The sequence below is a fragment of the Eleginops maclovinus genome, chromosome 23 (assembly GCF_036324505.1).
Source record: "Eleginops maclovinus isolate JMC-PN-2008 ecotype Puerto Natales chromosome 23, JC_Emac_rtc_rv5, whole genome shotgun sequence".
Lineage (NCBI taxonomy): Eukaryota > Metazoa > Chordata > Actinopteri > Perciformes > Eleginopidae > Eleginops > Eleginops maclovinus.
This window is the reverse complement of record NC_086371.1, coordinates 12,810,186-12,825,635: the sequence shown is the minus strand read 5'-3', so window position 1 is coordinate 12,825,635 and position 15,450 is coordinate 12,810,186. Positions and strand designations below refer to the sequence as shown.

The 15,450-nt window shown below is 42.1% G+C and overlaps 1 protein-coding gene across 1 annotated transcript; it reads left to right on the top strand.

Annotated features, from left to right (window-relative positions):
• Positions 1 to 1,184: 1,184 nt before the first annotated feature.
• Positions 1,185 to 14,808, top strand: ssrp1a (structure specific recognition protein 1a). The gene is made up of 18 exons (XM_063876696.1): positions 1,185 to 1,276; positions 2,503 to 2,582; positions 3,439 to 3,624; positions 5,811 to 5,916; positions 6,220 to 6,413; positions 6,501 to 6,601; positions 6,787 to 6,916; positions 7,025 to 7,128; positions 7,360 to 7,488; positions 7,571 to 7,792; positions 7,944 to 8,016; positions 9,875 to 10,004; positions 10,085 to 10,130; positions 10,239 to 10,371; positions 10,487 to 10,660; positions 11,521 to 11,618; positions 13,481 to 13,661; positions 14,326 to 14,808. The coding sequence occupies exons 2-18, from the start codon at positions 2,529 to 2,531 to the stop codon at positions 14,389 to 14,391; spliced, it is 2,127 nt and encodes a 708-aa protein (XP_063732766.1). The 5' UTR covers positions 1,185 to 1,276; positions 2,503 to 2,528; the 3' UTR covers positions 14,392 to 14,808.
• The last annotated feature ends 642 nt before the right edge of the window (positions 14,809 to 15,450 follow it).

Below are 15,450 nucleotides of genomic sequence, written 5' to 3'. Positions count from 1 at the left end.
GGCCTGTAAATTTAGAGGCCTCCCATTAACTGCGATAGTTATCAATGGAGCATAACACACCGAGTCCCAATAAGGAAATATTTCGTCAGTTTTCTCTGGCTGATACTCACAGAGGGATAGAGACGAGGGTTTGCCTGATCCAGTGCCTATCTTTGTTCTCCCTTCATTCCTCGGGTTTTAGTTCTTGGATTACGGTGATCTTCGTCTCTCACCTCCAGCTGTCACTCAGCATACCAGCAGCAGCCACACCGTGTCGCGCGCATGTGTGCACGAGGGGGAGATTCAGGTGGAAGCATCACTCCTGATTGTCAATTTGACATCGATCCAACGTAAATTATTTTTTCACTTTAATTCGAGATTCCACTCAACATTAATTTTTAATGGATCTTAGTTTATTCGTAGATTTTGCAAAGTTTCAACTTTTATTTTGTTGTATAAACCTCTTACATTAAATGTGTTTGTCTTTTATGTTTGTCTCTGTGCTGCTACTCCAACTTCGATTTCCTCAAACAATACTTTTATCTTATCTTGTTTTCTATGGTAAACGCTGTATCCTTATTCATTAAACTAAGACCCTGTTTATTTAAGTTTTTCAGTTTTTAATTGATGTCACGTGTTCTTAAGTCAATAAAGATCAAATCAAAAGAGGGGTTTGTAGGGTGGAAAATGTTTATTCATGCCCAAAAGTTCAGGACACAGGTATATGTACCTGTGATAATATTTGTTATCAGTTTCATTTGATCCAGGTCTTTCTCACAGTCACATCAAGTCTGATCTGTATCATCAGCTTCAAAATCTCACCAGCTTTGCCTATTTCAAAGCGTTTGATGTCATATTCACCTTAACTAGTATTTCTAAACAATTATTCTAAATGTACAGCTGTACTCTGTGCTCAGTTCTGTTTTATATTACAACTTGGATATTAGAAATAAAATACTGTAGAATACTCGGTCGATTTCCCTGGATGTGTTGTGTGCCACCCAGTGGTGATGAGTGGTTGCTGCAGTCAGCTCTACCATGCACAGACTTTGCAAAAATTTCAAACAAGAGTTGTCATGAGTATATCGTTAACTAATGCAACGATATACGCAGAACGCTGGATCTTCAACACGTCTTATTGTTTCTGATTTAAATGATAAGTCTTTAACATTAGAAAATAAACATTTTTCGCCAAACCGGAAGTACATCCAGACAGCTCACGATTCTTTCCTGTGACGTAGTGCTAGCTCCCGATGCTACACGCGGGAAACAGGCGAAGCATCTCTTCATACTGACAGTAAGACATTAAGTTTTCAAATCGTATTTATCTCTTTTTTAGATTCTCATTTTGAGAAATTTGTAAGTAACGAGGCATTTTAGATCGTATTCGTGCGTTATGCTGAGCTACTTTGTTTGCAAAATGAACTCTGAATATCACTTTATGTATTTGCACCGGCCTACCTCTGCTGAAGCGCTCGATTTGATATACGTGGTGTCTTTACAGGGGCGGCGTTGTAGCGCGACACGCCGGTTCATGTTGAAAATTGAGCACTCTCTCGAATTCCTTGCAACAACGCATTAAAAACAAGCGCACCTAGTGCAGTTGAAGTTAGCCTAGCTATTGTGAGTGCCGCAGCGTGGGTGTTAGATATCGATTTTATTCCGAAATAGTGTAGCCGAAATGTTGCTACGCTGTTTTTGTCTAAATTAAAATCTAAAACAAAATTACGAGAATGAAGATACAGCTAGCTAACAGCTATGGTTAACTTTTGGCCATGGTTAGCTCACAACTCTCTCCTGTGCTTTAAACTGAGAGCACAGTGAAGTTAGCTAGCAGCATCGGTCGGAAATGTGATTAACCGTATCACAAAGATAACCAAAAGTTACGAGACAGAAATATAGTGCTGGGTACAGTTTTTCCCCAGTCACAACAGGTGATGATAAGATACGGTAGACGTTATTGTCTCGAAATAAATTAGTCTTGGACACAAAGCATCTGGTGTAATGAAAATACTAAATGCACATTGCATACAGTCAGTAGTGGAAGAAGTGCTCAGATCCTGTAGCTTAAGTAAAATAGTAATTCCACATTGTATTTAGTTGATATTGTAAAAAGTAAAAGTCGTGCATTCAGGTGTCAAGTCTTACTTTAGAGAAAGTACAATAGGATTAGCATTCACATATACTGAACGACCAAAAAGTAAAAGTTCTCATTGTGCAAAATGACCCATTTTAGTATTAAAGTATTACATTATTGGATTATATTATAATAACTATAATGAATTAATGTGTTCATCCATAAATGTTGCAGCTGGTAAAGGTTGAAATCATTTGTAGTTCAATGAATTATCATGCATCATCATTTATTATTTAATTATATTTTGTATTATTAATCTAGCTCTCCTAAGTAATTCAACTAAACAAATAAATGTAGTAGATTAAAAATGTGCAATAGTTGCCTCCAAAATGTAGTGGAGAGTATGTATAAAGAAGCATAACATGTTCCTTTTCTTTTGCCTGTAGAGCATCGGTCCTTACCCGTAGCGGAGATGGGAGACACACTGGAGTTCAGCGACATCTACCAGGAGGTTAAAGGTTCCTGGGTCAGTATCCTCATCCATCATCCCTTCTCTTTAAACTCGTGTGTAGAAAGGAACTGTACTGGGAAGCAGCTCAGAATACTATCAATGCAGAGGTGGTTATCCACTTATTAAAAACAGCAATGTTTGAACTCCAAATGTTGGCCCAGTAAAAATGTGTTTTCCTGAATATAGCTTTGACATAAGTAAACAGAAAAAAACAACTCCCTGACATTAAGTCAAAGATAATGTCCCAACTGTAAAAAACCAAGGGTCTGAAATGAGTAGTGTGTGTTATATGTACTGAAAGTCGTACTAAATTATTGATACAGTTAAAATATAAAACCGGGCATTTTGGTTTATAATTCATTATCTAGAATAAGCTTTTCTGTTTTTTGATATATGGTTCTGCAGACACAGTTAGGCTGATTTTTGAAAAATACATTTATGTTAATCAACTTTTGGCCAAAATTGATTTGTATTATAAGTTGGGGGAAAAAATTTGCCAAGCCATTCTTGTTAGGAATTTTTCCTTATGAGCACGGACAGCAACTACGTTATTTAAAAAGGAATCCATTCATTTGCAGATTCTTATTTCATAAGTTGTCTATTAAATATCAGAAAAACACAAAAACTACATTGCATTTTCTCAGTCCGTCATTTTCATTGTGCTGGTTTTCTGACAAACAGTTCAAAATTTAATTTAACTTAAATTATAACCAAAGACCACTCATCGTTGCTTGTTAAAAAAAATAAATACATATCAATAAATCTATATTCAAAATTAAGTTTGTGTTTGTTTGATGGATGAATCAATGGCTTTTTTTTGTGGCTTCAAATCAAAGCATCTTAACACAAGTCTACTCTTTTGTCTTTGTAGAATGATGGGCGGTTGCGTTTCAGCAAACAAACTGTGGTTTATAAGAGCAGCAAGACGGGGAAGGTGGACAGCATCCCGGCTGCCGAGCTCAACTTGGCCCAGTGGAGGCGAGTGTGTTTAGGTCACGGCATCAAGCTGGGCACCAACTCGGGACATGTCTACAAATACGACGGCTTCAGGGACACGGTGAGTGCGCTTTTAAACATATTTTTTAGAGTTTTTGATATTGTGTTCAGACCCTCAAGCTTGTGACTGATGCCGACTTCATTTTTCCTTTTGGGATACATAAACAGACTCTAAATGTCCCTGGTTGTATTTTTCTCTTTCTGGGAAATAATTGTTACCTTACTCGAAGGAGGACAAGGCTGCAGTGGAATATTACAATCAGACACACACTGCTGGTTTGTTTAGCGCTGTGTTTATGACAAGGGATGTAACAAAAGCAAGGGGTTTGCCGATAAACAACTTCCATCCCGTGTCCTGACATTTCCATGGAAAAATGCTACCATCTTGCAAAAAAAGTGTGTTTGTGTCTGTGTGTGTGTGTCTTGTTATCAAAAGTATGTGAATGATTGGCCCTTTTTCTCCAAAGCTCCTAATGGGATTAATGAGGGAAACCAGTGCTAGCATGTGTGTTCTATAAACATTGTAATCATCGGCTCATGTGAGTCAGTGTTTATATCAATCCACTGAAACAATTTGGCTCAGAAGACAGACATGAAAAAAAATGTGGTTGTGTTTGTTTTTTATCACCCTCAGTTTTTTTTTATTTCCCCTGCTGCTCTGAGTGTATGGGGAATGTCAGCACGCAAGTGAAATACTGAGATGGAGGAGCGGCTATAACCTGCAGTCTGAGGCTGCGAGCGGTGGGTTCTCCCGGGGTTAATCAGCGTACTTTTTTGGAGATGGATCCTTTTGTCCCTGAGCGAAGGGCGTGATGTCATTGTGTATTATCCCACACCCAGTGTCAGGAATCGAGAGTCGGCCGGAGGTGAAGCCGCTGGCGCTCTTTACAGGAGCCTCGTTACATTTGTCCTTCTGAAGAGTCAAAAGAACGAGCCTGTGTCAGAGAGGCCGCGATTCTCTACTTGATGACAAAGGGATGTAGAGTCCTATCCATCTATTCTGTTAGTGTTGCTACCTATGTCGTTTTTTATTGGCCCAACACATCTTGCACTGAATGTATGCAGCTGCCTGTTGTGGTTGCAACTTGCTAGAAGGGTCAGGTAGACTTTTTGATACTTAACTTATATTAACCTTAAGGGCAAAAACGGTTAATCACCTGTACAACACCAGATCAGAGAGCTTTGAGTCCATAAATCGAGGAAACGTTTTTTTCTTCAAAGCATATCTACAGTAAACAGACTGTATGTTGACTGAAATGTGTTTAGTAGAAGACTGCCCAGAGCAAAAGCTTTACCCAGTTTTCTCAATGCATCCATTTTTTAAACACATGCAAGTTTGAATGTAGTTGGGAGAGAATGGTTGAAAACGGTATAATAAAAGACAGACGGTTGTGTTGGGTAAGGCTGTGTGTGGGTCTTTGGTGGGTAGTGGGGGGTCTGTGTTTATTATGATTAAATGAGCGGAGCAACAACGAATCTGCCAAAACTGTAATGAGGAGTAGAGAAACACTCAACAGCAGGCCTGATGAGCACACTGGGAGTGAACACACACACACATTCACACATCGACACAAACAGGCCACTTCTGCACAAACTCTTGATTTTTTTTCATGCATTTACACATCTGCTCACACATGCTCTCCTATCTAAACAATGCCTTAATCCAGGCTAACAAACACTCTGATGAACGCACACTGACTCTCTGGGCTCTAATTGGCTGTAATAACCTTATGGACAGGCAGATATCCAGGTGCGTAAACCCTGTTTCCCACAGAGTCTCTACACTGCACACACTCGCACACCACAATCACTTCCACATGTGTGTGTACTATGAGGACAGTGCCTGTGTGTGTGTGTGTGTGTGTGTGTGATTGAGCATGTGTTTGTCGCTGTGTGTGACTGTGTGTGTCCTTCTCAGTTGTAAGCGGGCCTGCAGGATAAATAAACAGGCTGATTGTCAGCGGCGGAGGGGAGGAGGACAAGGAGGGCAGATGGATTACATTCACCTCCAGTGTTCCCAAGAGGCCTCAGCGGCGGGCGGTTATAATCACGCCTTGATTAATTAGCCCTCCATCGCTTCACCCTTTTTGGAGGGTGTTTTGAAGCTGTGACCCATGCAGTGCCAGTGTTGCCACTTACTAACATGAAGCCTTCTTTCCTTTTTTTTTTTTTATCCCTTCCTTTCTTTTCTCCTGCTCCGGGTGTCACCCCCTTCTCTCTGCGCTCCATCTTGCTCCGTCCCATCAGGATTTAGAGAAGATCTCTGAGTTTTTTAAGGCCAACTACAAGGTGGAGCTGACAGAGAAGGACATGTGTGTGAAGGGATGGAACTGGGGAACAGCCAAGTTCTCAGGTAAAAAATAAAAAACTCAAGAACCAAAACAGCACTGAAGTATTGAATACTCAACGTACTATTTTGTCAGGGGGGAAATAAAGCAACCAACAGTCAAAAGATACTCAGTTTCATGTAAGCCAAATAGAGGGAACCAAGTGATTTTTAAGTTTCATCAGATTTTCATGAGCTTCATAACGTCAGTACAACAAAGGATGCACACATTCCGCTAAGATACCATAAGCATAAAGCTAACAAGTATATACTACCATGGATAACTGAAGATTTGAAGTTAGATGATCCGGTTTCTCTCTCTCATTGCAGGTCCTCTGTTGGCATTTGAGATAAACGACAATGCAGCGTTCGAGGTCCCACTGTCCAACGTGTCCCAGTGCGCCACGGGGAAGAACGAAGTCACTCTGGAGTTTCACCAGAATGACGACGCCGAGGTCTCCCTCATGGAGGTCCGATTCTACGTCCCACCCAGCCAGTCGGATGAACGCCAAGACCCTGTGGAGGTGAGGAAGGATGTGCCTCTACTTTAAAGTTATTTTTTTAGAATATTTACGTTTGATAATAGTGCTAATAAGTGTGTTTTCCTTCAGGCGTTTGCTGAGAATGTGTTATCTAAGGCTGATGTGATCCAGGCCACAGGAGACGCTGTGTGTGTCTTCAAAGAGCTGCAGTGTCTTACACCCAGAGGAAGGTAGCACATCTCGGCTTTCCTTGTTCATGTTATCCCATTGAATGCAAATCTAATCCAATTGTAGTTGCATAAGTTAATACAGTACACACATTTTAAGTTGTCCAAACATGATCATGTTCTTCCTCACTCGACCACAGTGCTGTTGTTTGCCAATTCACCTCACGTTTCTCTTTTTCCTCACTCAGATACGATATCCGTATCTACCCGACTTTCCTTCACCTTCACGGTAAGACCTTTGACTACAAGATTCCCTACACCACGGTCCTCCGTCTATTCCTGCTGCCACACAAGGACCAGAGGCAGATGTTCTTCGTGGTGAGTGGAGTTTATTTTGTGGAGTCTCACTTTTGATCCACATGTTTTTTCTCTTGATCCCTCTCAAACAATTTCTCCCCATTTGTCCTTTTCGTGTCGTCTTCACAGATCAGTCTGGATCCTCCCATCAAGCAGGGTCAGACACGTTATCACTTTCTCATCCTGCTCTTCTCCAAGGAAGAGGAACTCAGCCTCACCCTCAACATGAGCGAGTGAGTATTTGACGGGGAAAGCAGACCCTGGGTTAATGGGCTGCATCTAGCCAAGTGCAAACTGAGATATATGGTTGTGTTGGGGAGCTTCTATTAAAGGCCTGTTTGGTAACGCAAGACGCCTCACTTCCTTTTTGAAGTTGTAAAGCATGTGTCCAGTAGAGGGAAGCAAAGGTCTGGAAGAGTGGTTCACTTGACATACCTTTGGCCCCATTCCTCTGTGTTTAACAGGGAGGATGTGGAGCGCCGATTTGAGGGCAAACTCAGCAAAAATATGTCAGGGTCTCTGTATGAGATGGTCAGCCGGGTGATGAAGTCCCTGGTCAACCGCAAGATCACCGTGCCCGGAAACTTCCAGGGGTAAGCGCGCCCGATATACACATTCAAACCACATTTTCGTATAAACTTCTTTAAATCCTAATAATGTCCCTCATTCCTCCAGTCACTCTGGAGCTCAGTGCATTACCTGCTCCTACAAAGCATCCTCAGGCCTCCTCTATCCCCTGGAGAGGGGCTTCATCTACGTCCACAAGCCCCCAGTGCACCTGCGCTTCGAGGAGATCTCCTGTGTCAACTTCGCCCGAGGAACCACCACAACACGGTCCTTTGACTTTGAGATCGAGACAAAGCAGGGAAATCAGTTCACCTTCAGCAGCATTGAGAGGTGAGGACGGCTCCAGGGTTATTTCATTTAGTATTTCTTAAGTCCTATATCTTAACTATATTTAGTATGCTGGTGTCTTTTAATAAACAAAGTTTTAGTTGACTTAAAGTCTGTTGCCAAAATAACCCCAGTATTTCTCTTTTCGTCACAGAGAGGAGTACGGCAAACTGTTTGACTTTGTAAATGCCAAGAAGCTCAACATCAAGAACAGAGGCTTCAAAGAGGTAAGTAACTCAAACATCTCCCAGTTTGTTCGTCTGTAATTCCACGAGTTTTGTCAGAACGTCATCCCAGATATTCACCCCTGTTGCCCTTCTCCTGTGTGTCTGTCCGTGTGCCCTGTAGAAAAAGGTGGGTATGGTCATGGGCGTCACGTGTGTGAACTCTGCGCTTGATTTGATCGGTGTGGAGTGATTCCTGCTGCATGGTGTGCCGCTGCGTGTGTGTGTGTGTGTGTTACCAAGGATTGTTTCCTATTATCCTGATTTCGGTTAGGGCAACCCAATACAATTGCTAAGTGATTTATGACTAATCAATGGACATGGGTGATGAAGGAGTGTGAGACGTGCGCGTCTGCGTGTGTGTGTGTGCATCCTGCTGACTAATGTGTGGCCCGGGGGCTTTTGGTGTGCTTTAACACTCAACAAAGATGCCTAAAGTAGGCAGTGCTGATTGCGTTCAGGCCGTCTGTTGACCTCCACCAGTTCCTGAGTCTGTCTGACGTCAGTCAGAGCAGTTTCTCTGGTGAAGAGACCATCTGTTGTCATGGTGACGGGGTCAGCAGAGAGGGTCGATGAAAATGAATGCTCTCCATTTCCTGTTGGTTCTTTATTAAGAGCCTCCCGGACTGGTGGTCTGTCCCTCCACTGAAAGACATAGATTTTGATGCATGGAGATGGGAATGATCATGTGGGAAAAAAAGAGCACTGTTTGGTTTACTACAGTTACACAAGCACAATAATATGTGGAGACAGGTCGTATAAACAGCAAATTAGGTTTTGAGATTCAAACTCAAGACATTTTAGTGCTTTGGACCATATGCGTCTCCATTTTGTGTTTAACGTCAGTGTGGGACAGGGTTCCTTCATTCATCGGGATCGGATCGAGGGGAGTTGATGCGTTAATTCACTAACACATCAGCCTTACACACACTCATACTTGCTGCACACACATGCTCGCTTTACCGTTCCCTAAGATCTCAGACCGCACAGTCGCTTATCACGTCTAAGTGGCTGAATGGAGATCCTTCCTGTTAGCTGGTGGCAGATGTGCACTTCAACATCACTATTTCTAACTAGCAGTCACACAAGTACACCTACCTTACTTGCTAGTGTTAAACACAACCTGTTACTTATTGAGGTTATTATATAAATATACATTTTAAAAACATTCTTGGGCCCGGTGGACAGTCGTGCTTCTAATCCAAAAGAGCAAACCCTTCATCAGAAACTCAAACTAACGCCACAGGCCCATTTCAACAGCAGTCTTTTGAGGAAGGCCGTTGAAGGGAGGGTGGCAGTTCTTTTCGCTTTTTCCCAAAAGTCTGCCAACGGTGGTAAACTTTGAACGATTTTATTGACTGGAAATACAAAATATTAAACCTGAAAAAAAGTATAATAGGGCACCTATAGGTTTCCTGAATCTAACAGGGATCAATCCTATGAGCGAGCATTATGTCACACCGTGAGAGTGAAGGATAAAACACCACGTCTCACTTGAGGCTCGCCGTTTGTGAAGCGTTAAGTCCAACTCAAAGTGCTGTGTTTTTTTTTTCATTGTCAATAAATCAATCTGAAGTAAATTGTTTAAATCTTATATTTGATAAAAATAATTGCCACCTCTAAATTGGAATAATAATCATGGGGTTTGGACTGTTCGAGAGGTTTTGAAGATATGTATACATATTCTTTTAATTGTGACACAAGTGATTGTTGGACAATGAAAATAACTGATTGAAACAAGTTAATTTATCGAGATGAGCTTTTCGGTCCTGCTTGTGGGTCATGCAGGACTCTTCTTTGCTTGTGCTGTGTTGTGGGTTGTGTTTGTTTGTTTTTGTTTCTGACTGTTGTTTACTTTCAGGGCATGAAGGGTAAGATCGACGAGTACAGTGACTCGGACGAAGACCAGCACGATGCCTACCTGGAGAGGATGAAGGCAGAGGGCAAGATCCGAGAGGAGGGCGACGACGACGACTCCGGTGGCGAGAGCGGTGAGTGACCGTCTCAGTTGGACAGGTGAAACATGTCTGATTTAAGAAGATCTGAAGCTTAGATTTTCTGTCCTCTTCAGATGAATCGTTTAACCCCGGAGAAGAAGACGATGACATTGCGGAAGAGTAAGTGATTTTTCTTGAACTTGCTGTCTCTGCTTTGACTCTCTTTCTTTTTTTTTCTATCACTGACTTCTGAAACCCAGCTGACGTTTTTCCACCTTCGTCAATCAGGTACGACAGCAATGCCACAGCAAGCGACAGCGACAGTGAAGACGGGGACGGTAGTGATGATAGCGTGAAAGAAAAGAAGGTCAAGAAAGTCAAAGTGGTGAAGGAGAAGAAAGAGAGGAAACCCCGCAAGGAGGTGAGAGAGCAGCGGGCACAGGAAGGAAAACATAAGAAGCATTAGCTTGTAAGGAAAGGAAAAGTTGAGACTCAAGCAACACGTTTAACTTCCCGTCTTTCTTTAATCCGAGTAGAAGAAGAAGAAGCAGAAAGACACCGGCGGACCCAAGAGGCCAATGAGTGCCTACATGCTGTGGCTCAACGCCAGCCGCGAGCGAATCAAGTCTGAGAACCCAGGCATCTCCATCACAGAGATCTCCAAGAAGGCCGGAGAGATGTGGAGGCAGATCAGCAAAGAGGACAAGGAGGTGAGGCAGGAGACTCGGAGGGGAGAGGGAGGAATTTAGTTCCACTCCCTTGCCCTCTAGAGAATGCATCACAATAGAAGCATTGTGTTAGAGAGAGGCATAAAGTTGTATTTATATTTATATTGATTTAAATGTACAAGGTTGAGGACTGGGTAATATGATCATTTAAGGTTTTTCAATGAGATTGTATCCTACGATACACAATAACATCTTTTATTTTGATAAGTACAGGTACATACTAACTCAAATGTATGTGAAAATCTGATTAAGCCGGGAAAGCGTTGCCGCATTTCTACCATTAAAACCGGGGGCGCTGTTGCGTCATTCTACCTTCGTAGCCGGGAAAGCGGATACGTCATTTTCTGGTACAAGAGCTCTGTGATATTTTTTTGCATTAATTATCGGCCTCTTGGCCCAATGAAATGCATCAGAATATACACGTGGCATTGTTTGGATTTTTTCCGAGTAATCATGGCAGACTTAGACTACTGCAGAGGGAATTCTGAAATGAGTGAAGGTAGTGATATTGACGATTTGCACAGCGCTGATGACATATTGCTGACGACTTTGAACCCGTCGACCGGGATTTATGTTTAAGACGTATATCTGAAGACGATGACCATGAGTTCGAAGGTTTTGAAACCGAGTGGAGGACGGAGTTTTTTCAACCGCACCCCAGGGGTGAAAGTCGATTTACTTGCAGAGGCCACTCATGAAAGCCACAGGTGTAAGCTCTCAAATAGTTTTTGAATTTTGTGTTTTTGAATGAACTTGTGCTTTGCAAACCCAGTCTTTATGAATTTCTCCTGTGATGTTTTACCCATTCCTCTCCTTTACACGTACTTCTGTATTTCCTTCAGGAGTGGGACATAAAGGCAGCAGAGGCGAAGAAGCAGTATGAAATAGCAAAGCAAGAGTTCAAAGAGAGCGGCGGAGGAGCGTCCTCCAGTCCTAAGAAGTGAGGCTTGCATCACAGAAACTCATGTCTGTCTATTCCTTTAATACGATCACTCTCTAACAGACATGTGGACTCGAGTCACATGACTTGGACTCGAGTCAGACTCGAGTCATGATTTTAATGACTTCAGACTTGACTTGATCAAATTCGGCATGACTTACGACTCGACTTGGACTTGAATACTATTAACTCGAGACTTGACTCGGACTTTGCCTCTTTTACTTGTAATGACTTGACATGCCTCGAGTCAAAAGCTAAATTTCCTGATCATGGACATCCTTCCCTGCAATGCGAACCTGCGAAGCCCCAAAGACCGCAAAGTGAGAGAGCCGGCAGGCAAGTGCGAGCAATGCAATCATGTGGTGGATTTTGGCCTTTTTGGATTGGATCAGGGACCTAACCAGCGTGATTGGATAATCCCCGGGTTTCCCCTCATTAATATTCACGATTTCCCCGGATTTCATCTACGGAAAAGATGCAATTGTGCCACGGAAGGGAAGCCTAGTCGAGAGCTGTCCGTCTGGTCTGCGTCTCTCTCAGTTGCAATTGGCAGGTTTAAGATCCAGATTAGGTTCATGGTTGTGAATTATCTATGTAAATCGACTCTATAGATAACACGTTCATTCTACATGTTGAATGATGATAGCGTAATACAAATATAGGCTATACATACAATGACAAAACTGCCGTGGGCGATATGTTATCCGTATCCTTTGTTAAAATTAATGTTCAATAGCTCTATGCCAATGGGAACAACAGAACGTGCGCATTACATATGGACCAATGCGACACGTTCATTACGGCCGTGGACCGATAAACACTCAGTACCGTACGCACACCAACCGGCATTTGCGTGTTTAACACCTTGTTTAACACTGGCGTTACCGCCGCTTAACTTAAATAATGAAGAACTGCTTTTAATTACGACTTGGCCGAGATCTTAACGTGCTGTTCATGCGTTTCCCATGAATAGCCTACTACTATAACTCGGAGCGGAGCAGGATATAATGCGCATGTGCGACGTTGCTAGACAACGTGTACAAAGGCTGGGGGGGTGGGGGTGGGGGGGGGGATACCCCCAGACCCCCAGACCCCCAGACCCCCCAGACCCCCCTACAACGGTTTAGTTTGTCACCTTTTTCAGCCCTTCTGAGTTTGCAGGTATGTACACAAATAACTAAGATTAGGGAGGTGTACTCTGTCTCTCTCTCTGTCTGTCTGTCTCTCAAGCGCCTACCCCCAGCACCTTTCATTGTGTGTAGTCATGCTGCTTAATTGTTATGCAGATTAAACATTGTTTTATTGAAATATTAGGTTTCTTTGTGATTTAAGCAAAATGTTGACCTACTGTAACTGGCATCCACTGAAGCATCAATGCCAGTTACATGCATCCACACAGTCCATGCCTCACTAGTCAAGGCGCTTTACCAACTTTAGGATGACAGTGGTGCCTTCCGTGCTCATACATTTCTAACCCACCATTCACACACAATACTTTGAAGGTCTTTGGGCACATGCGTATATACAGATATATAAAATATATGCATAGTTTAATCTGTATGTATAAAAAAATACTGAAGATTAGGTTGATATGTTGAAATTGTGTGATCGTTAGTCTGATAATGGCATTATTAAGTGAAGAGTACATGATGACTTGTTCAGGACTCGAAGAAGCTTGGGACTTGGACTTGGACTCGACTTGGCTTTGGTGTTACTTGGACTTGGACTCGACTTGCCCTTCTCTGTCTTTACTTGGGACTTGACTTGGACTTGACTGCTGAGACTTGGGACTTACTTGGGACTTGCCAAACAGTGACTTGGTCCCACCTCTGCTCTCTAATATATTTTACCTTTCTCCTAAGGGAAAGTAAAAAATCCGGAGGTAAGAAGGAGGAGAAGAAGAGGAAGTCCACCGCGGGAGACAAGGACAAGGATCGCAGCACTAACAACGACAGCTTCAAGAGTAAAGAGTTCATCGAGACCAGCGAGGACTCATCGGATTCAGACCACAAGAGCAAGTCCAAGAAGAAGAAGAAGAAGAAGGTAAAGCCAGTGGTGATATAAACATCAATATGGGAAAAACAATCAATGTGGGAAAAACAGAAAATAAGATACAGTTTATAAATTACCACAGACATTTTATGGCATGTCTACATGAACCCTTTCCGCAGCTTATCGGCCAGCTACTCAGACACCAATATGCATATGTCTTGCTCTTGCTAATCTAGTCTCTTTTTCGCGCTAATTCGTACGGCACTACTTTGCCTGGCGGACGGACATGTGACCAACATACCACTCTTTTCCCCCGTGACTGTGTGTCTGATCACATGCCCTTCCGCCAGACAAAGTAGTGCCGTACAACAGCGGAACAAACCAAAACAAAACCTCTTACGATATCACAAAAATCATGGAAAATCCATAGAAAAGCCGCACCGGACTATAAGCCGCAGGGTTCAAAGCTTGTGCAAAAAGTAGCGGCTTATAGTCCGGAAATTACGGTACCCAGCTTCCTCTTTATCATGAATTTACATTTTCAATGATGAAGCAACATCGAAAGTAATTATACAAGTTACTGAAGGACATATATTTGATTGCACCTGGCATTATATTGGTAGGAGAGGGAGAATGCCCTCCAGATTCAATATTCAACATTTCGTCTCCATCACACACGCATATTAACCCACCTTTTTTGTTTTCATTCATTAAGGAGGAATCTGAAGAAGAGGAAGAGGCTGCGTCCACACCTGCCAGCTCTGAGGAAGACTCTGATTAAACATTTTGCCCATCCAACACACAAACCAAGGACCAAGGATTTATACTCCATGATAATCTCACCCAAACGGACAGACAGACAAATCAACAGACTTGAGTTGTGTTTTTTTCTTTTACATGTTTTACTTAACAGTTCAAACTCCTTGTGACTCTCGAAGCTCATGTCTTATTTCATATTCAAGCAGGTTTGCCTACTGACAGCTCAGTGGTTTTGTACAGGTGAACCACTTGTCAGAGAAGGGTTTGTTTCATTTAGTTTAATAGCACTGAGTGTAGTTATTATTTGATTTAATGTGGATGTGGATTCAACGCCTTTTGTTCTTCCTGTGTAGAGCATTTAAATACAGCAGTTAAGTGTTTTTTTTGTGTGTTTTACTGTCATTTTTTCTGGTTAAATAAATAAAACATTTTTAATAAACCTGCTCTTGGCTGTACACAACTTTTCTTTTTAACGTGCTGCTCGGTGGTGACAGGAACTAAGTGCTTTAAATATATATTTTATTTTTATGGTGGCTAAGAATCCAGTTTTAGTTTAAGTCCTGCACAACCAGTGCAGTTGTTTTCCCTGTACGTTTGTCGTGAACTCATGCATTTTCTTTCCAATATGACAACTCATCATAGGAAAGTAATCCAACTAGTCAGGGACGTTTTGGTGAGCCCAGTCATTTTTTTCGATGTGGCTTTTTCCTCTTCTCAACTAACCCCTGGTGTGGGATCAAAAAAAGGTCTTATCTTATAATTGTACAACAGCTTAATAACTAATACATCAAATGGTTGAAAATTGATAAAACACCTAATTCAAATTAGTTTCTGGTCAGATTTATCTCACTTGAAGGCTCTAAAAGCATAATAACCAATAAGTAACTACACATTTTATTGAGCCACTTGTGACCAACCAACCTATCCGTATGGGCAAATGATCACATGGTATCCACAGTACTAAACAAATACCTGGTTTAAACCTGGCATTTTCAGCCATCATGGATCAGAAGTGTTTAAAATGCTCATTTAGATTCCTCGCTATATTTCATAATTCCTTTTTTAAACAACTTGTGTGCAC